The sequence below is a fragment of the Anastrepha obliqua genome, chromosome 1, assembly GCF_027943255.1.
Source record: "Anastrepha obliqua isolate idAnaObli1 chromosome 1, idAnaObli1_1.0, whole genome shotgun sequence".
Taxonomy (NCBI): Eukaryota; Metazoa; Arthropoda; class Insecta; order Diptera; family Tephritidae; genus Anastrepha; species Anastrepha obliqua.
Window position 1 is genome coordinate 135,196,782 of NC_072892.1, and position 22,223 is coordinate 135,219,004.

The 22,223-nt window shown below is 39.5% G+C and overlaps 1 protein-coding gene across 1 annotated transcript in view; it reads left to right on the forward strand.

The window, feature by feature from the left end:
• LOC129236226 (uncharacterized) overlaps window positions 1-21,868 on the forward strand; it is an 84,869-nt gene extending 63,001 nt beyond the window's left edge. The window contains exon 5 of the mRNA XM_054870483.1: window positions 21,652-21,868. Within this exon, the coding sequence (XP_054726458.1) occupies window positions 21,652-21,758 (107 nt within the window). The 3' untranslated portion in view covers window positions 21,759-21,868. The remainder of the gene's footprint in view (window positions 1-21,651) is intronic.
• The last annotated feature ends 355 nt before the right edge of the window (window positions 21,869-22,223 follow it).

A 22,223-nucleotide genomic window follows, 5' to 3' on the forward strand; every position in this document is an offset into this window, starting at 1 on the left:
AAGTTTGACGCCTCGATAATTTTCAAATTTTTGTAAATCTCCTTTGCTTTTATATGTTGGAATCAGGTAGCCATTTCTCCCTGCATTCGGAAATGGCTTTCTTTGTATATTTTGGTAAACAGATGCTTTAGCTATTTTACTCTCTCCATACAACATTGCTTCCACACTTCAGCCGTTATCTGGTCGAACCACAACTTTTGTTGTTTCTCGTTTTGTTGATAGCGAGCGTTATTTTCCACTTCTTCAATTTGCTCGATTGTCTCTAAGGCTTGCCTACATAATTCAAAAGGTGTATGGTCAATAAATACCTACAAGGTGAAGTCTATAATAAACAAAACTGAGCTAAAATAGAAACGACAGGAGCTGTGTTCTGATAACTTCGAGTTTATTTATTCAAAATAGTCCCCTCAGTCCGCGATACACTTTTCGAAAGAGTATTTCAGGTTATTGACCGGTCTACGGACGCAAAACGTTTTCCTTTCATGGCCAAATGCAATTTTCCGAATAGGTAGAAGTCACAGGGAGCCATATCAGGCGAATACGGTGAGTGATTGATGGCTAAAATGCGATTTCTAGTCAAAAAATCAGTTCACAAGAGTGGATCGATAGAATAGCGCATTATCAAGCAATAAGCGCCAGCTTCCTCCTTCGCGGTATTCAGGGCGAATTTGACAAATGCGATGCAACAGACTGCCAAGATAGAAAATTGCATTGACGGCTTGGCCGGTTGGCACGATTTCTTTGTGGATAGTTGCCTTAGAATCGTAAAAACAAAGGAGCGATTATTTGGGTTGTGGCTCGTCTGTTGTAAAGGAAGTTCTCGTTTTTTCTCACCTCTTTAATGAGGTCTTTTCAAATGTTGAATTCTGAGTAATTTTTGGTCCCCAGTGAAACGTGCACGTTTTAGAGATATTGAACTTCGATTCCATGAATTTCGGTTCATTTTTCATAAACTAGGATGATTACTGATTTTGGACGTCCCGTATGTTTATTGTCATTTATGTCCTCACAACCATCTCTGAAACGTGTAAACCACTTATGAACTCTTACAGGAGATAAATAATCATCGCCATAAACTTTTTCCATCAATTCAAATGTTTCGGTTTTACCGATTTTAAAACAAAATTTGATATTAGCTCTTTGTTCGAAAGTCGCTTTTGTACCGATGACACAAACATACTGACACTTTAGACGCAATATCTTCGCTTCCACTGAACCGAGTGTCACCAAGCTTAGCTAGGGGTGTAACCTTCAATGCACTAACTCATTAAAAAGATGGCGCCATCAAAAACATTTTTATGATGCCCGTCTTGTTTATTTTGGACTTCACTTTGCAGATTTTCAAGTTTAATGTGGATAATTTTGTGCAAAACCGTGTCAAACGCTTTCGAAAAATCGGTGTATATGGTGCCAGTTTGAGACCTACTCTTAACCTCTTTGCAAAAAAGTAATTTCCCTTCCTTCTATTTGAATTCAGAAGGCGCAATCTTTTTTTCTGTAATTTTTGTGATTTTGTTATATAAACTTGTATCGCGCCGTTTGATCAATGAAAGCCAACTTATTTCGAATATATTTCAAGAAAAATATTAAATTAATTGCAAAAAGTGATATTGCTATAAAAACAAATTGCAATGGATACAAATAATAAAATTCATTCATTGAAATTAAATTTTCGCAGAGGAACAGTCCATTAAATTGTCAAAATGCAAAGGCCGTAGCGTTGATGGGACAGAAAATTCAGCGAAAACACCAGCATTCTAACAATTATGTACATTCATACTAAAGTTGAAAAGTTGAAAAATATTCAAATCAAACAACTGCAAGAAAAACAGCACCAATGCGCCGACAATTTGCAACACGAGTGTGGCACAAATTTCCTTTTGTGCGGTAGCATTTTTGCCGCCTGTCAATTAGCAGAATTTTGCATACAAATTAATAGCCAAACAGATATTCATGCATATCAGCACACCGAAACACCTATACGCGCATGTATGTGTGTATGTGCATACGAATATGCATAGCTAAGTGGATCAGCAGAGCTCAAATTGTTGGAGTTCTTCGTGCGCACAAGAGCCGCGTGCAGCGATCAGATCTCATTTGTTTTGGCAAAAGAACTCATATTCAGCGGCGGCATCACAACGACGGACAATGGAAATTCGCACAGACCACAAACCAAAGCTTCACAATTGCAGCTTGTCGAGATTTGGGCAGCTGGTGTCCAGCTGATCGGCAACCCAAAAACCAAATGACACACTGAACTGAATAAATGCACGCGTGGATGAATGCTGGCCACTAGCGCGCTTGGCCTGTTGCGGTTGGATGCTGGATATGCTTGTGCATGCATGTGCAGGCAGGGGTGACGTTGGCAATGAGCGAAAATGAAAACAAAACATGCCAATAGCAGGTGGACGAACGTATGCGAGCGAGCGTGCGCAAATAACTCGTCTACCTTTTTGTTGTGCTTTTTTTTTGTTCGGTTGCAGTTTTTTCTTTCGCATGGTGAGGGTATTTTTATGCAATTTTGTTTGCAAAATATTTCAAATGCTAAACGCTTTGCACTGGATGGCATAATAAAAATGCGCTGATAAAATGCACAACAAGCGTTGTTCGTAAGCAGATTTGCATGTTGTAAGCAATAATGTCGTAATGGCAGCGCTAGTTGTGGCCTGCATATGTTTGCATGTGTATACCCACACATGTATGTATATATGTATGTACATAATCAGTTGAGCTTGAGATAATTTTTCTAATTTGACAATTTACCCACGACTTTTCGATGTCTGCTGACAAAACTGTGAGAAGAAAGCGAAAAGTGGTGAAGGCTGTGAAGAAAGTGATTGAAGTGTAGACGCGTATGCGCCTAAGCACGATTTTAATTGACATATTGGTGTGTTAGTAGCGACATTAGTGGCGCCATTGCTCCGTTTAGGGGAGCCGCTTCAAACGGGATGTGACACGTGACAGTGAGTTAGTTACGCTGCCTCAAAAAAAATTTTTTTTTAAATCGTAAATTTAGTATCATAGTTTGCAAGGAAGCTAACTCACGCGTGCCATTTGCGTGTCAGATCAAGCGAATCGCATGTTTTGTCCTGCTGTAGGTGAAGGTAAAGCCGACATGAATCAGCTAATGCCAGGTAATATTTCATATTCGCTAGAAGGTCAGATAGACGAATGGTGTTTGCTGTAATCCAATTTATTTGCTCGATCTGTTGCTGCTCGGCATAAGTGCTACTGGCTGACAATTTGGCATCATGGTATGCCATTGCCCGCATTATAAACCTTCTTGGTTCTTGTTTTTGTTGCAAAACAATAAACAAAACAAACGAAAATAAACATACGTATGAACGTGTAGGCTACACTACATGCATGGCTTTGTATGTATGTACTGGATATTTATAACGGTATTTATGCTAGATTATTAGCTCTTAGAAAAATTGCATGCACAGAGTGGCAATCTCTGGTATTTTCTGGGCATGCAGTGAAGGTTAAGTGAGATGTTTGTGCATGGTGAGATCAGCTGGCCCAGTAGTGCTGGGCATGAAATGGTAGGCTTATCGAAATTCATATCGGTGTTTAAACAAGGTCCACTCATATTCCATCAAGGGAAGAGTAGACGGGGGGCTACACTTGGGGGCAGGGAATGCCAGACCTCACTTTCCACTGCGTCCGAATTCTTTGACATTAGCCTCATCTGGGTTCCTGGTCACAGCGACATTGTGGGAAACTGCGAAGCGGATGAGCTGGCCAGACAAGGGACATGTGAGGTCATCTCCCCGCGAAAGGAGAGAATGGGGATCCCTCTGACTATCTGCGGTCTGCTCCTGAAAAGATGGCCACGTGTGGCACGGGGGCGCTCGGGCGAGCTTCTGAGGTTGGCAAAATATCAGCTCTCGCATCTCATGGGGTTTTCTTACCGGTCACTATGCGCGAGGAATGCATGCTGTAAGGCTTGGAATTACCTCAAGTCCCTTTTGCGATGGATGTATGGAGGCTGAGGTGGAATCATCCCCGCACCTTCTCTTTAGCTGCCCTGCTCTGGCGGGGCTAAGATCCAGACATCTTGGCTCTTACTTCTTTGCTACGCCTGCCGATACAAAATTATAAACACACCACAACTGTTTTTTTTTGTAAATATAGTTCAAACTACAACAAAAATCATATAACTTAAACTTTCAAACCATGCACAAAATTAAAAAAAAAAATTTACAAAACTTTCAATATTTTAACCAAGACGCTTAAAACTTTTTGGGTATCCTGTGCTGAATGGTAGTCGCGCAGGAACCCATTCGGCTACAATGGCCGTCTTAATATTTTTATAAACTAATTAAATTTAAATACGGCGGCCGCCGTAGCCGAATGGGTTGGTGCGTGACTACCATTTGCAATTCACAGTGAGAACGTCGGTTCGAATCTCGGTGAAACATCAAAATTAAGAAAAACATTTTTCTAATAGCGGTCGCCCCTCGGCAGGCAATGGCAAACCTCCGAGTGTATTTCTGCCATGAAAAAGCTCCTCATAAAAATATCTGCCGTTCGGAGTCGGCTTGAAACTGTAGGTCCCTCCATTTGTGGAACAACATCAAGACGCACACCACAAATAAGGAGGAGGAGCTCGGCCAAACACCCAAAAAGGGTGTATGCGCCAATTATATATATATATTTATATTTCTCAATATCCGATTAACAGTATGTCTAATAAAGGGTGATCAGATTGGAAGTACTTTTTCCAATAGGTTTGACAGATCACGCGTGACTACTGTCAAACTAAATAACGGGTGATCAATTAAGAGGAGTTTTTTCATTTGCGTTTTTTTTACAGATCGCGCGCGAGTTGTGGCAAACTGTCATCGTGGATTTGTTGAACAGCGTTTGGCATTTCATCATGGAAAGACTCACACCGCAACAACGTCTACAAATTGTTCAACTGTATTATGAAAATCAGCGTTCTGTGACAAATGTTTTTCGTGCGCTTAGACCGCATTATGGTCAACATAATCGGCCTGCCTTAAACACTATTCAACATACCATCAACAAATTTGAATCCGAATATTCATTGGTGGATAATTCTCGACCGAATAGACCACGTCCAGCAAGAAGCATTGAGAATATAGCGGCAGTAGCAGACAGTGTAAGTGAAAACCGCGATGAATCGATTCGGCACCGTTCTCAGCAACTTGGACTGTCGTATGGAACAACTTGGTCAATTTTACGGAAGGATCTTCATTTAAAAGCATACAAAATACAGCTCGTATAAGAACTAAAGCCAAATGACCTTCCTGCACGTCACCGTTTTGCTGATTGGGCTCTTGAAAAGATTGAAGAAGATCCGCTGTTTGCGAGCAATATTTTGTTCAGCGATGAGGCGCATTTCTGGCTCAATGGTTACGTCAATAAGCAAAATTGCCGTATTTGGGATGAAGAGCAACCAGAACAGGTTCAAGAGCTACCTTTACACCCAGAGAAAACAACGGTCTGGTGTGGTTTATGGGCTGGTGGAATCATCGGTCCATATTTTTTCAAAAATGATGATGGCCGCAACGTAACTGTGAATGGTGCTTGCTACCGTACCATGATATTGGACTTTTTGCTACCTGAAATTGAATCTAATGATCTCTACGACATTTGGTTTCAACAAGACGGAGCCACTTGCCATACAGCTCGTGAAACAATGACTTTATTGAGAAGTCATTTCGGAGAGCAGCTGATTTCACGTTTAGGACCTGTGAGTTGGCCACCAAGATCTTGTGATATCACACCTTTGGACTTTTTTCTTTGGGGATTCGTGAAGTCCAAGGTCTATGCTGATAAACCAGCTACGATTGAAGCTCTGGAAGCCAACATTACGCGTGTTATTCACGACATACCAGTCGAATGATTGAAAATTGGACCTTCAGAATGGACCACCTTAAGCGTAGTTGCGGCCAACATTTGAATGAAGTCATATTCAAAAAGTAAATGTCAAAGAATGTCCTTTCAAATGATAAATAAAGGTTTTGAACATAATTTACATTTTTGTTTTTTTTTAACTATTGAAAAAAGCACCTCATGATTGATCACCCGTTACATCATTTTTTATCAGTATTCATTGGCATTTCATCATGGAAAGACTAACGCGTCAACAACGTTTCCAAATCGTTGAATTGTTTTACGAAAATCGACGCTCTGTGAAAAGTTTCCATCCCGCGCTCATGCCAACTTATGGCGATTAAGCCTATTTTTGGCTAAATGGACACGTCAATAAGCAAAATTGCCGTATTTGGGCTGAAGAGCAACCCGAAGCCATTCAGGAATAGCCATTATATCCATTGAAAACAACCGTTTGGTGAGGCCTAAGGGCTGAAAGAATCGTAGACCCATATTTCTTAAAAGTTGAGGCTGGCACCAATGTAACAGAGACGGCGTTACTTTCCATACAGCCCGCGAAACAATGGATTTATTGCGTCCTCGTCTTGGTGAGCAATTTATCTCTCGTCTCGGACTAGTGGACTGCTCAGCAAGATCGTGTGATATCACCCCTTTGGACTTTTATTTGTGGGGATATGTAAAGTCTAAATGCTTTCTGGATAAACCAGCTTCGATTGAGGTATTCGAAGCCAACATTATAGAAGAAATAAGAAATAGATGTCATGAATGGTTCTACACAAAAACAATAAAGATTGTCCAATAAATTAGCTGTTTCATTGTTTTATATCAATTTAAGATCCGATACCTCTAAATTGATCACACTTTAGAAACGTGGCCGTCATAACTTGGAAAATATAACTTCTTCCACCAGGACTTTTTGTGTTAATTCCCACACAAGTTGTGGAGGTAATGGGCTCCAACTGAGCCGAGTTTGCCTTGGTAACCCCGTATTTTAACCTCCGTATTTTTTTGCTTTCTTTTGACTATTTGCTTAACTATTGCCAAACATTTTCAATCAAGGCCCATCTAACATTTCAATCGCGTTTTACTGCTTCCACTCCACCCACCTTCGGTTTCGATGCTTGGGAACGTTGTCCTCTTTCAGAGTATAAGGTTGACTAGTATTTCAAAACATCTTTGCAGTCTATGGCAATGATACTTTTAGGTATATTTTATTCATCTGCAAGCAAATTGGCGGTAAACATAAATAAATGGCTAAAGACTTTTTCGGAAAAAAGCCCCAAACATGAGCCTCACTGAATGATTTATGTTGTCGTTTATCAATAGTACACTAAGACCAACTTACGCAACTATTCGCTCAAAAAGAAGATTCGTCCGTGAATAATGCGTTTGCCCAATTTCGTTCTGAATTTGTCTTAGTCCTTTTTTTTGTCGGGACAGACTAGCAAGTACAGCACTCAGACACAATTATGTCCATTGTACTGCGCTCGAATTCCCTTTTTAATTTTCTTTAAATCTACTCGACCTCCGAAGAAATTTGAGTATACCTTGTGGTGCCGGGGAGCCAAGGTGGCCGCTTCTTAACATATCAGTGCCGAAGACTTCAGGCCTGATTCGAGCGAAGGCTGGGCAAACGCACAGAAAGTGGTCCGGCGTCTCACCCTCCTCTCCCATGCTGGGCAGAGTGCATTATATGATATGCCTACCTTTTACATGTGCTTCGCCCATAGGAAGTGGCCGTCAACAGTCCAACCAGTCTCCTACAGTCCCCTTAGCCCTTGCAAGCCCTTTTTCAATGTGTGATAATTAGAGCAGCGGTTTTTTCAATGAGCTCCGGAATTTCAGATCTTCAGCATGAAAACGTTCTCGAATCGTGTCGTTGGATGTATTATCACCACTTTTCTTTAAACCTGCAACGGTAAATTCGGCTTTGTCACAATAAAATCAATAATCTTCAAATTTTGCTTTCGAGAGGTTTTTTTTTGCCTCATTCGAGAAGTCGTTAACGTTTTTAACTTCGGTATACCATTGCACCCATTTCGTCTTCGACTTCTTCAAATATTTTGCTGCTATTGCACGTTCAATTTGTGAACCTTCGGTGTGTACATAGCTGTTCACACTGCTTTCAATCGTTTTTCATGAGCGGAACTCATTTTGCAAAAACGACTTATGCTTTATAAATTTCTCACAAAACTAACAAATTGCGCAACGGGTATTGGAAAGGAAACGCCCACTTACCATTTTTTTATAACGGAACTCTAAAGGTGCTGGCCCAATGCAAGCTGGCTTTGCTTGCTGTACTTGTTTTGCTTGACTTTGAAAGCTTGTATGGCCAAATGGGCACTTTGAACGCTATCATAACAATCAGATGATTCGTAAAAGGAAAAAGGAAACAGAGATGTTAGCCATATTCAATAAAACATAATACATTTTTGAATCAGGATGTTAACTAGAAGCTGGTTGGATGTTAAGATTTCGCGAATTTTTCTTTTAATAGTAAAAATGTACAATATAAGACGCCAATAACAGTGATTGTGAACCTTTTTCCACTTTTATATATTTGGGACAGGTAACAGTTGCTCTAAATACCTCATTATTTGTAAAAACCAAGCATGTCTTTAGGCTTTTCCCGCGTTGCTAGCCTTTTACTACTACTCCAACTACTGACACAAGTGACTACAACACTTAAAATTCTTAAATAATAGAAAATGAGTACTGCTATGAGCTACCAGCACTAACGAAACGTATTTGTCTTCGTCTTCGGTTTCGCTTCCGGTCTGTCTGCAACTAAAATTCACAATTGATACTACACCAAATCAAATTAAATGGATGGCAGGGGTGTTCAATTCCTAATATCAAAAGCGCTGCAAAAAGAGCATTGAGCTATTTGAAACTTCGCCGTACTTCAACCATTTCAAGCAAAGCTAATAGAATACAAGATTGCGCATTCCGAATTCGCCGTGTCATAAGAGCCCATGAATAAACAAGCAAAAGGAAGGGGAATTACTTGTTTGTGAAGCGGAAGAGTGGGTGAAAGCGCTGAATCCACTGAATTTTTACAAACATGTAATTTCTCCTCCTTTTGTTTGTTCTGCTCGTTTTTTTTGTATTGGAAAGGGAGCTGACGTTAGACTTGTCAAATTCGAGAAAAATATTGAAACGACCTATAGTACTCAATTTGCCTTGTTTTCAGTATTATTCTATTCATTTTTGACAGTTCTCGAAGTCAAGCAAGCAGAGACATCCTCCATGGGGCTTGCACCCTAAGTTTGAATTTAGCCGGTTCCAGACCGACAGACTGTAAATTAGAGCCGTGTTTTTGAAACATTATTTTTTGCAGAAAACTTTAATTCATGCTTTCCTCGGTATCGAGGGCGTGTTCAACGATATCCTAACGGGCACCATAATACAGACACTAACCGATTTCAAGATCTCTGAGACTCTGGTTAAGATTTGTGATCGCGACCTTAATAGCCTCGAAGATCAGAAAAAGAGTCAGTAGAGGAACACCTCAAGGTGAAGTGCTATCCATTCCCCTTTGGGTACTCGCAATAATCTTCTTGCTTAAGAACCTAGAGGAGAGAGGACAGCCCACCGTAGCTTATGTGGTTGATGTAGCGATGGTAGAAAGCAAGAAATTTCCCAATACACTTTGTAAAATCATGCAAGATTTACGAAACATGTTTGAAAACTGGGCAAAAGCAAATGGGCTAAGCGTCAACCCCAGTAAATCGGAACTCATCTTATTTAGAACGAAACATAGAATTCCTGAAATAACTCCTCCAACGATAGGTGGATGATGCCCGCTACGTAGGTCCAATATTAGACAGAAAACTCAGATGGTAGTCAAATGTCGAAGATAGAGTAAAAAGAGCGACAATAGCACTCAAATCTTGTGAAAAATTGTTTGGGTTAAATTGGGGTATTTGACCTTTTATCGTATATTTGGCTGTACACAGCCTTAGTAAGACCAATCTTAACCTACGGCGTTCTGGTATGGTGGCCGGCTTTAGATAGGGGGGCATCAAACGGGAACATTATATGGATCATGTACAAAGGATGGCCAGTCTTTGCATTTCCGGGGCCCTTAGGACTAGACCTACAGAGGCACTCAATATTATGCTCAACCTATTATCTATACAGTTGCCAAGTCAGCTCTCAGATTGAGAGCAATCGAGTACGCTAGAGGGCACACATAAATCTTTGAAAAATTCTCCTGCATTCCTGGTATAACGTATTTCTGTAAGATCTAGGATATACATAGCTTGAATAAATTCTGCATGACGGCGTTTCCTTCGAAAGAGAATTTATTGTTAAAAAAAAGTGTATAACCATCTGTACCGATGGAATAAAATAGACGGAGTGGTGTACTCTGTTGAGCTTGATATTAACCAATCATTTCACCTCCCTGATTATTGCAGGGTTTTTCAAGCGGAAGTCAAGGCCGTAAAGGGGGGCTTGCAGTAATAAAAACGAGAGTATTATTCACAAATGAAGTCTTCCTTTACTCAGTCAGTCAAGCAACTATAAAAGAGCTAGAATCCAGACTTTTGATTCTTATGTCCATAAATTACTGATAGATAGGGAAGCTATAACCAATTATGTATTCGTCGTTGCTGTTTACAACCACCTTCCCACCTTTCGACCAATTTGTTGATGCCGTTCGCCAAAAATCGCCTGGTCTGGTGTCAAAGAAGTTGTTGAGCCAGTTTTGCAATACCTCTTTGTTATGGAAGGTAACGCCCTTCATACGGTTCGACAGAGGGCGGAAAAGATGGTAATAGGTCGGTGCATGGTTCGGAGAATACGATGGATGCTTAAAGACCTCCCATTCGAGCACTTGGAGTGTGACTTTGACGACTTATGCAACATGGCGCCTGGCGTTGTCGTGAAGGAGCATTCTTTGTCCTTTTCAATGAGGTATTTTCAGTCAAATAACCTCACTCACGAGCTCTTTGTTGACCGTGGCATTCTTTTCGAGTATTTCCCAGTGCACCATGGTTCCCCAGACCCACCAAACACATATCATGATTTTCTTGGATGAAGATCCGGTTTGACTCTCGGCTTTGACGTCTTTTCCACCCATTCCTTTCTGTGTTTCATATTGATGTATCGGCGATTCGGTACAAAAAGCGCTGTTTATGACCGCGTGTTGCTCGATGACGGGCGAGATTATGAGAAGCAATTTGAAGGCAACTTTCTTTATTTTTTTTTCGTTGAGCTCGTGAGGCACCCAGGTTCACAATTTCTCGGTAAATCCCATTGAATGAGGGTGATTGAGAATCGTTTTATGATCGCAGTTCATTTTTTACCACGAACTCATGACTAGTTTGACGAGCGTTCTCATTCATGAGTGATTTGAAACGTTCTTCATCGAATTAAGAAGGTCTTCCACTACGGGACGCGGCATTGACGTCAAAGTCTCCATATTTGAACTTTGCAAACTATTTCCATGCTGTAGGCTCGCTTATTTTTTCCGATAGCCAAGCTGCGATCAAGGTCCTGTCGTCGCCGTATTGCAGCTCTCTTCTGGTGAACTCCTGTAAGGAGGAATTCAAACCTCTCGATCGAGCAAGAAACATCTTCCTTATCTGGGCTTCTGGGGACAGGAATATAGAGGGAAATGAAATTGCCGACGAGCTTGCCAGGAAGGAATGGACAAAACCAGTTTCAACTGTCCCCCTCTCAGACATCGGTGTCCCTTTATCCGTTGTCAATTTCTTTCTAAAAAAGCGCAAGACAGATGGAGGTCTGTTTCATCGTGTGGTATTTCGAAAACACTATGGCCCCAATACGATAGAAACAGAACGCTTAAAGTGATGGGAATTGTCCAAACTCATTGCGGTGGTCACTGGTCACTGGGTGATCGGTACTCATGCGGAGCAGCTTGGAACATGCCCTTTGGGGATGACTTGAAGAAATTCTCCAGCCTAGATCCCTTTTCTCCCCTCCACTACATCAACAGTAAGGGTGGGACTATACGAATAAAAATTATTCGAATAATAAAATCTTTTATTCGAGAGGTATTCGCAATTCGAATAATATTTATTCGAATTTTTTATTCGTTTATTCGAATAATGCTATTCGAATACCTCACTATTCGAATACCTTACTAAACTAGTAAACTATTCGAATTATTTGAAACGAATAGTATTATTCGTTTTATTCGAATAATGTTTATTCGAATATTATTCGAAAATAATCCCACCCCTAATCAACAGCAATGGATGGCTGTAGAAGGTTATCTCTTCTCAATAATTTTTCTTTGCACAGGTAATGGTCCACATTATGGTATCAAAACGGCACGTAAGTGCTACTTGAAGTGTGCCTGTGACACTCTTGCCATTTTACCTACCTACCTACCTAGACTCGCCTATGATACCTTCTCTATACACGTCGCAAATCTCCAGACCTGCTTTGGCAGCTTTTTGAGCTCAATGAAAAGCGAAGAAGAGCAGGTGTCGAAAATGTTAATTTTTTCCTCCTGGGTATTCCATTTCTATGCCTCAAAACTAATAAAAAATTAAATAACTCAAAAATACAATGAACATAGCTTTGTAGAGCAGAAAGAGTTCTCTCTATATTACCCTTTGCCAAACAGCATCGTTGTAATACAAAAGAAACTATAAGAACGCTATCAACTTTTTCCTCCACCCAACAGGTAACCCCTCCAGAAGGTTAGAATACCCATACTACGATTTTTGTAGAAGCTGTCTTAACACTGAAGAAGAGGAAACAATCAGACACCTCCTATGTGAGTGTTAAGGCTTAGCCAAAAGGAGGCTTCGCAATCTTGATACTGCATTCCTAATAGATGTGGCGGATATAGCGCATCTAAAACTAACGAAGCTTTGCTCATTCATAAGAGCAATGGAAGGGTTTAAAAAGGAGTCCGTAGTATAAGGTTCCAGTGGTATCACAATGGGTCTACGAAAGGTCTAAGAGTCTCTTTGCGACGGCCACCCGACCTACCTACCTATCGCGTTATGTGACGAAATATATTCGAGTTAATTGAACGCTGAAATGAAGACCAGCGCCTTCAATATTGAGCTACGATTTGCCACCAATTTGGCAGTGTTGGCCTTGTCATTGCTTCAAACTACTTTTAGTTACTAGTGCACCTGTTCCAGTTCAACTTTTTGCTATGTTTTTCTCTTGCCATAATAAGTGATTTGTCATTCTATTATAAGCTTATAGCAACATATTATGCTGCGATTTCTTGGCTGAGTAGGCAAATATTTGTAGTATTAAAAAAAGCCAAACAAAAAACGAAAAAAGAAAAAACTAATCACCATCAACTGGGCGTAGTGTTGTCAATTATTTGTTGGCTGATTAGCGATTTGGCGATTTTTGATTTCTAACTTTGCATGCGACTGTCAAACAGACATTGGCAGTTGTCATTTTTTAACACTTGCGTTTGAAAAATTGATGTGTTTTTTGCTTGATTCGCATTTTTGTGTGGCACGTTTGTCAATTTGTTTGTTTATTTTAATTTTTCTACCTATTGTGAAATTTTGACTGCACAAGAATGCTAAAATTTGCTTATCATCGCACATTCATCTGCATACAAATTGCAAGCACTGTCCGTTTAATTTTTGTGTGATTGCACACGCTCGCACACTTATTGACCTAATGACTGGCAAAAGGTAGGCAACAAGGTAATAAAAAAAAAACAAAAACAACAAAATGTGTGTGTATGTATTGTAACTATTGGCAGCAGAAGGTTTTTTACGTTTGTTGGAAATTTGCATGTGAGGACATGTGTGCGCAAATCAAATGAGCTGAGCAGTTGCCCCTGCAACTAGAGCATTGCTGTGGGTGGTTGCGAACTGAAGCATAAGCGTTAGGCAGTCCAATGGTGGTGGCCATTGGATGCTTGCCGGAATGCGCACAGTCCGAAGTTTAATTTGTACTATACATTTGAACATTAATCTCGGCGTCCTAAAGCTCTGTGCAGCTTAATGCATATGAATGTTCGCAGACTGCCAGCCCATTTGAAGTGCGCATGCGCCGCAATTATTCTCGAAGTAAGACAAAGCATAGCCTAAAACCAAAGGCGCAGGAGCAGCGCGCACTACTACAAATATTAGCTTAAATAAAATACCAATTTTGCAGGAGAGTTGCCCAAAATAGTGCATCGATTTTTGTTCACCTTTTTCTATTGCTTTTGTTGAGCAGCTTTTTCCAGCTTTTTTCCCTGCCGATTTCACTAGCCGTTGCCATTTTTGTGCTGGTTTCATTTCAGCCTGTTAGCATCGTTATGCAAACACTTCACTTTTTATGTAAATGAAATTAACCAATTACAATGACACAAGACAAAAATGCAGTTAAACAAAAACTTCCACTGCATATTAGTGGCACGTGTAGTCTAGCAACAACGAGCAACAACGAAAGACTTAAGCTACGAACTTGTTGCGTTTCGGATTGTACTTACGAGAGGCTCTAGTGGGCAGCTGTTTGGTGTAAATTTCATTTTTTCTTTTCTTTTTAAAAAATGTTAGTTCAGAGTTGATGCTAAGCTTTGACTCCACTTGCTCATTTTATTAGCATTTTAAATGGTAGCTGTACGTTGTGGGTGTTGTTGAAGTTTTTAAGTGCCAATAAATATTGGAAATACACGTGACGTTTTTTTGTTTTTGGTCTTTTCGTTTTGCTGATAGGACTACGTAAGTAGTCACATAAATTACTTAAACGATTGTGTTCTTTTAATATGACAACCTTCCGTTCATGTTAGGCAAATAATAAATCAATATTGCAATTTATGCTTAAATAGGTGCGGTTGTTGAGTTTTGTTCTTTTCTGATGTTTGGATTTAATGGCAAAAGCTATAAAATGTTGAATTGAATTGATAGTTAAATGCTTGTAAGATGACTTATTTTTCTTGGTATGTGGCACTAATGGGGTGATTGTTTTATATTTTCTTAAATGGTTTCCATTAAGTGCTGTATTAGCAAGGGAGCGGTCTTTAAACTTGCGTTAAAATATTTAAATATATTATGGATGAGAATTCTGGAAAAGATGTGAAAGAAATTTTAAGCAGTCTAAATTTCTTTAGGTCACAATTCGATATTCTAAAAAATCTGCAAAGATAAAATAATGTAAGATTCTGCACTGTGAAGAAAGAAATTTATGTCATGCTATACCGCTGTTAAAACATATACACACATACATACATAAGCACTGTTGTAACCTCTTTTTTGCTTATCACCGCAAATAATTAGGCCTTTTCTATTCGCCACTTCTCTGCTTGGCTCAGTTGAAGAAAAATTTGGAAATATTTTTGATGGCGCCATCCTTTTAATTAGTTAGTGCGTTGGAAATTACATCAGCTAGGGAAAGCTTGGTCACATTCAGTTCAGTGGAAGCGAAGTTATTGCGTCTAAAATGTCAGTATGTTTGTGTCATGGGTACAAAAATGAGTTTCGAACAAAGAGCTAATATCAAATTTTGTTTTAAAATCGGCAAAACGTTTACCGAAACATTTGAATTGATGGAAAAAGTTGATGGCGATGATTATCTATCTCCTGTAAGAGTTCATGAGTGGTTTACACGTTTCAGAGATGGTTGTGAGGACATAAATGTCAATGAACATACGGCCCGCCCAAAATCAGTAATCACCGAAAACTCCATGGAAATTGTTGGTAAATGTATCAAAAATGAACCGAAATCATCGTTGCAATTCATTAAATCGGAGTTGAATATCTCCAAAACATCGATTTATCGCATTTTAACTGATCATTTGGATTTGGGCGAAAGGTCTGCGCTCGTTTCATTCCGCACAAGTTAATTGAGGACCAAAAATTGCTCAGAATTCAACATTTGCCAGACCTCATTAAAGAGGCGAGAAAAGACGAGAACTTGTAACTGGTGATGAAACATGGCGTTTCTAACATGAACATGAAACTAAGCGTCAAAGTGCCGGATGGAATGCCCCAGACGAGCCACCACCCAAAAAATCGCGTTTGGAGAAGTCAAAATGGTTCACAAGGCTTTCGCGCCAATGGGCTAAACCGTCAATGCAATTTTTTAACTTGGCGTTTTGAAGCGTTTGTTGCATCGCATTCGTCGAATTCGCCCGGAATACCACGAAGAAGGAAGCTAGCGCTTATTGCATCGTTTTACTCTTGTAACTGATTTTTTGACTGGAAATCGCATTTTAACCATCAAAAACTCACCGTATTCGCCTGATATGGCTCTCTGTGACTTCTACCTATTCGGAAAATTTCATTTCGTCGTGAAAGGAAAACGTTTTGCATCCGCAGAGGCCATCCAAAAGGCTTGTACCGACATCTTGAAGAACATTCCGGTCAATGACCTGAAACACTCTTTCGAAAAGCTTTTAGATCGCGCAAAGCGGTGTATCGAGGCCAGAGGGGACTATTTTGAATAAATAAAGTCGAAGTTATCAGAACAAAGCTCCTGTCGTTTCTATTTTAGCTCAGTCATATTTATTGTGGACCTCATCTTGTATAGCTCACTATTTTACAAACAAATGCAATTTTAGGCAACTCTATTCCAACGCTGTTCATTTGTACCAGTTGCTTCATCTATTCGCCACTTGGGAACGCTTCGCGAAAAGAAGACGCCTGCTGTCACATATTCTGCATTGCAATTCTTCTTCTGATTGACTGGCGCGATAATCACTAACGTGATTTTGGCCGAGTTTGGTCTTTCCTTTCTCGTGCTAACCGATGCCAGTTCGACACACCAAGTGAAGCCAAGCGCTTCTGATCTGATTTTTTCAACGCAGGATATACCTTCCTCTTTCTTTGGTACTACCAGCTGGTACCGCATCGAATACTTTCAGAGCCGGAGCGTTTGTATATATGCGGATGACATGACTTAGCAAGCAGAGCCGCTTGATATTTATTCGCTACATTATGTCTACGTATGTCACCGTAAAGCTCATGCAGCTCATCGTTCCATCGCCTACAATACTCGATACTCCAATTCTGACGGGGCTGCTGGTGTTGCTCAACGCCATCGTGCCCGGCCGTTTTAGTTTTGCGGGAATACCGAATTCAGAGATCGCGGCATAGAGGCAACTCTTTTTCGTGCTGTCGAATGCAGCTTTAATATTTACAAAAGATGGTGCGTGTCGATTCTCCTTAAGCCCATAAAATTAAAAAAATTTACCTGCCTGTATTTTGGTATGGACTAATCTCTGAAACGGCCGACCCGATTTTGATAGACATTTGATATGCAATTTTTAAGAGTCCTTGTGAGAATATTTGTTAATAGGTTGCTGCTTAAGTTTTGAGATATGGCAACACCAATACCATATATTAAACCTGATACTGGCTTCACAAAGTTTGACCTCTTTAATAATAATCATCCCCAGAACGGGTATATTACTATTTTGTTGTTTATTTCTTGATTTAAAATAGAATTAAATCGTGGAGGATTTTGTGCGATGGATTTTGTGTAAATATCGTCCTGATTTCCAAGCAACATCTCGAGACGATGTTTCTCCAAGTTCAATCGTAGTTATACTTTGCTGCAAGACAAATTTGGTGAAGGTCGTCGCAAAGTGATTGTTGCCTATTCTTGGCTCTAATAGATACCTAACTTCCAACATAGCTCATCTCATCACTCATCACAATTAAAACCTTTGCTTATGAAACGCCGCGAGTCAGGTAGTTTTCAATTCAAACTGGAAAAAGATTACAATGTGGATTGTCATAATATTGGATTGGCAGCTAATGAATTGCGGATTTTTTTTAGAAAATCAAAGACAATTTTTTCATGGAACTAAATAACTTTATTTTGTAATATATTGCCCATTTTGATCAATGACCTTTGGCCATCTTTCAGGCAGCATCATAATCCCATGTTCATAAAACTTCTGATTTTTATTAGCAAAAAACCGATTTGACATCATCATCATTATTGAAATTTTTACCACTCAAGGAGTATTGTAAAGATGGAAACAAAAAGTAATCAGATGGTGCAAGGTTAGGACTATAAGGTGGGAGTGGCAAAACATCCCAACCAAGCTCCAATAATTTTTGCCAAGTGGCCAAAGTTGTGTGTGGCATTGTATTGTCATGATGGAATACAATACCTTTTTCGATTTCTCAATTCGGGCCGCTTCTCTTCAACTGTATTGTTTAATTTCGTTAGTTGTTCAATGTAGACATCAGAATTGATCGTGCGGTTGGGTGGTAAGAGTTCAAAGTAGACAATTCCTTTGTAATCCCACCCAACTGATAACAAAACCTTCTTTTGATGAATACCAGCTTTTGATGTTGTTTGAGTTGGTTCACTTGGCTTGCTTCACGATATTTTCCACTTGACATTGTTGTAAACAACCCATTTTTCATCGCCAGTTATCAGCCGTTTTAAAAATGGATCATTTTCATTACGTTTCTTTAGCAGCTGTTAATGCGTTTCTTTCAGTTCGTGAGGAACCCACGTATAGAGTTTTTGAACAGAGCCAAGTTGTTTTAAGTGAGTTTCTATGCATGTATGTGATACATGAAGCTTCTTTGCAATCTCACGTGTTGTACTATAACGATCCGAATCGATTATTGATTTGATTAGGACGTCATCAACTTCAACTGGACGATCAGAGCATTTTCATCTTTGAGTGAAAAATCACCAGAATGAAATAAGATTTCGTCACCATAAACAGCACATAACTTTGTATGAGCTTGCGATGCAGTTTTCAATTTGCCGAAATAAAAAACCAAAATAAGACGAAAATGTTCCTTTTAATTTTCAATTTTTCAACTAACGCCAAACGAGAACTGCGCAACCGATCAAAAAACTTCTTTTACTGATTGACAGCTGAGTCGCCAACTATCAAATAACAAAATGTGTTTTACATTTGTACTACGCCTGCGAACCTAAAAATTCAACTGATGCCATCTATGAGTGAAATTCGCAATTACTTAGTTTCCAGCCCGACCTTTCCGAGTACTTTTGTGACAAAAATTCACATACATTTTAAGTTAAAGCATTATTTACTTACGTTTTTTTTTTTTTAAATAATTTTATATTTAACACGTTGACTGCCGAGCGAAATTTGCAGGTTATCACACAGCGCCGCAAGTGTGCATCACCACCACACCAAAAACAATGCGCCGGCACCCATTGAAAAGCCATGCGCAATGGGTGCCGGCGCGGCAGTCAACGTGTTAAGCAGCGAAATGGCCGCGGTTGTTTTGAGCAATAAATAAAAAGTGGAAGGAGCTTCTGATACTTTATAACCGAAAAAAAATATGCCCAAATACATGTGTCGAGCCTTCCATCCTCGATATGTAACTATTTGCCGGTGCCTACACTATTCTGCATTTCACTTTGTTCCTTTCGCTTTGCACTCTCCTTTCTATCACCGAAACACCAATGATACAAAGTGCCTACTTCTTACTATGCTAGGTTAGGTTGGGTTGAAGCGGTTGTCCGGAGGGACACCCTCAGGTTCATAGCCCATTGTGATGCCGCGTGGGGAGCTTGTTCCTATCTCTCCTAAAACCGATGTATGCTTTTCAAAAATTTTAAAATATAATATCTCTGATTTCTGCAGAACTGATATTTTCTAACTCATTAAAAAATTGTCTGTCTACAATAGTAAACCTGTGTCTGGATAGAGGCAGGACAGTGGCACAGTAGGTGCGAGATTCTCTTCCTCGTCCTCATCTCGACAACTTCTTCAGAAGTCATGTGTTTGCACACCCATCCTTTGTGTGTATCTACCTATTAAGCGGTGGCCCCTTATGACTGACATCAGTGTGCTAAGACCGTGTTAATTTTGGCTTAGCAGAGATACTGCGCGTGTAGCATTGAGAATCGGCCACAGTTGCCAGGCGATTCTGCAGGTGGTTTCGTTACTCCATCTGTCGTTCGCTGCTCTTACGATTTCTTCAAGGATAAGTAGCTTGCACGTTTGTAAAGGTATCCCTATGTCATTGTCTATGTACTCACCGAGTTTCGCTAGTTCATCGGCTCTACAGTTACTCTCAATGTCGCGATGGCCAGAAACCCATGTTATGTTCGCCATTTCATGGCTGCCTTGGAGGTGGTCGACTGTTTTGTGAGGGATTTTATCACCGATGGGCTATCAGTGAAAATGTAGATATCATTTCCGGATATCGCATCACACTGTATCAGTGCCGCGGCTTTCATTATTGCCATCCGTTCCGCCTGAAAGACACTACAGTAGTCGGGGAGCTGAAAACTGAAGGAGATCCCCAGATGTTCGAAGTATACACCTCCGCCCAACCTGCTCTTTAGCTTTGAGCTATAGTGTATACTCGCCCTGTCTTACATCGTCCCGTTCCCTTTCTTCCCTTGAGGGCAGGAGGCTCGTAAACGCTGTAATGGCAAGTATAGGCGGAAATGCATAGTCCACCAGTCCGGTAAGCCCCAAAGTGCCAGCCAGGATTTTACCGTGACCATAATCCGTGCTTGACCACTTACTTAGAGTGTTCAGCCTTTTTGCCGCTCTGCGCGCAATGTACCTTGCCTGCAGGTCTACCGGAAGTAAGTTTAATATCGCATACAGTGCTTCAATGGTGTGGTTGACATCGCACCGGTATTTGTTGAAGAGCAGGTGTTTTATGTTTCCTATGTTCCTAAGACACTTAATTATGTTGTCACCGTTTTGTTCTAGTAAAGACAATAAATTGTTATTGTAATTCAATTTATTATCAGTCGCTTTTTTTTGTGTATTTACACCACTATTTTTGCCTTCTTTAGCTTTGACACTCATCAAGACGTAGAATATTATGGAGCCTACAACTACTATAAGATCTCAGTGAACTATTCATAGGAGGTTTGAAACCTCACTGTTAACCTATTGAGCAATTGGAAGTATGAAAAATGCTACTTTTACTTACTAAAAAAATGAAAGGTGTAATCGAGGGATTTATCTTCAAGGCTGAATCATAAATGAATTAAGTGATTATTATCGATAGAGAAAGGCACGTAATCTTCATTATAACTACATTTTACTAGAATGTAAAATTCAGCGCAGCTGTAGCTATTCCTTTCTTCTTTTTTTTGTGTTGCTAAAAAGTAATTACAATTCTATCCAAGTCGCTGCACTTGTTTTCTTAATGCCCTTTTCCGATGTAGTTATAAATTTATTAATTCAGTTTTGATTGCCGGAGGATGACAGCATGCCGATTATAATTGCTAAAGGTGTTGCTATTTAAAAAGCACAAATGTAGTCTGTAATTGCTTTGTTGCTAAGAGCAAAAATCTGTTATGAGTCGCTACACCCACTCTGACCACAGCCGATCAAACATCTGTGCCGCAATGTTGCTGTGACAGGTGCAGCAGAAAGTAAAGTACAATTAAAAAATTTAGCAAAAAAAAAGTAAACAGAACAACACAAAGTGCTTAACAGATGTTTAACGTGCCAATGCTTGCATATATGACTATGTATTTGTGTGTATATTCACTCAGGTTTACATACATCAATATGCAATAAACGAGTAGGTATGCAGTTAACTGCGCGTGTGCTGTAATTAGCGTTTATTGGTGTAAAGCGTTACCAGTTTGTTAACTAATACCTACATGCAAGCTTCTAAGATTAATGCATGCATAAAATAATTATTGACTTATCTATATTATACGACTACACTTCTGCCATTGTACTAAAACTGTTTTACAATGGGTCACTACCATTTATTGACACTTAAAATTAAGTTGTTTATTTGCACCTGAGTTGCATTTTTCTTTTAACAGTTGGTACTCGTATTATGATTTATATATTAAAATGGCAAAAAAATAAAAAAAAAAATAATTTTTAAAACCCTTCTTCCCTATCTCTCATTTCAGATTCTGCGGAAGCATACTACAGCACCGCTTATCGAGTACCTGCCACTTCGTACACAGCGTTTAACTACTTCAGCAATCCATACTCGCATCAGTTTACTTTGTTTTGAATGCGTCCGAAACCAGTCATAGTTATATGTAGAAATGTACTAAATGTTGTAGTTAAAGAAATGTTATTTGAAAAAATTGAAATAAATAAAAAATTTATAATACTAAAGAAGGGAAGTTTAATTAAATTTTCTAATTGACTAAATAGTTTTAAAATATTGCTTGGTAAATTAACTCTAAAATTCCCACATCAAATGAGTCGAAAAAAAATTGATTTTCAAGTAAAGTTCTTCACCTATGTATAATGTGATGACAGAGTATACATGTTTATAAAAATTCCAAAGTAGTTTCTTCCTGGGATAACATTTTGAGTTGCTCGCAACCAAATCAAATATACTTGTATAGTCGTAAACGACTTACTTTATTCATTTGTTTTTTACTACCCGCAAAAATGCGGAAAAATATATGAATAAAGTTTGCTTACTGTTTACACATTTTCCAAAGGTGACGGAGAACCAAAAAAAAAG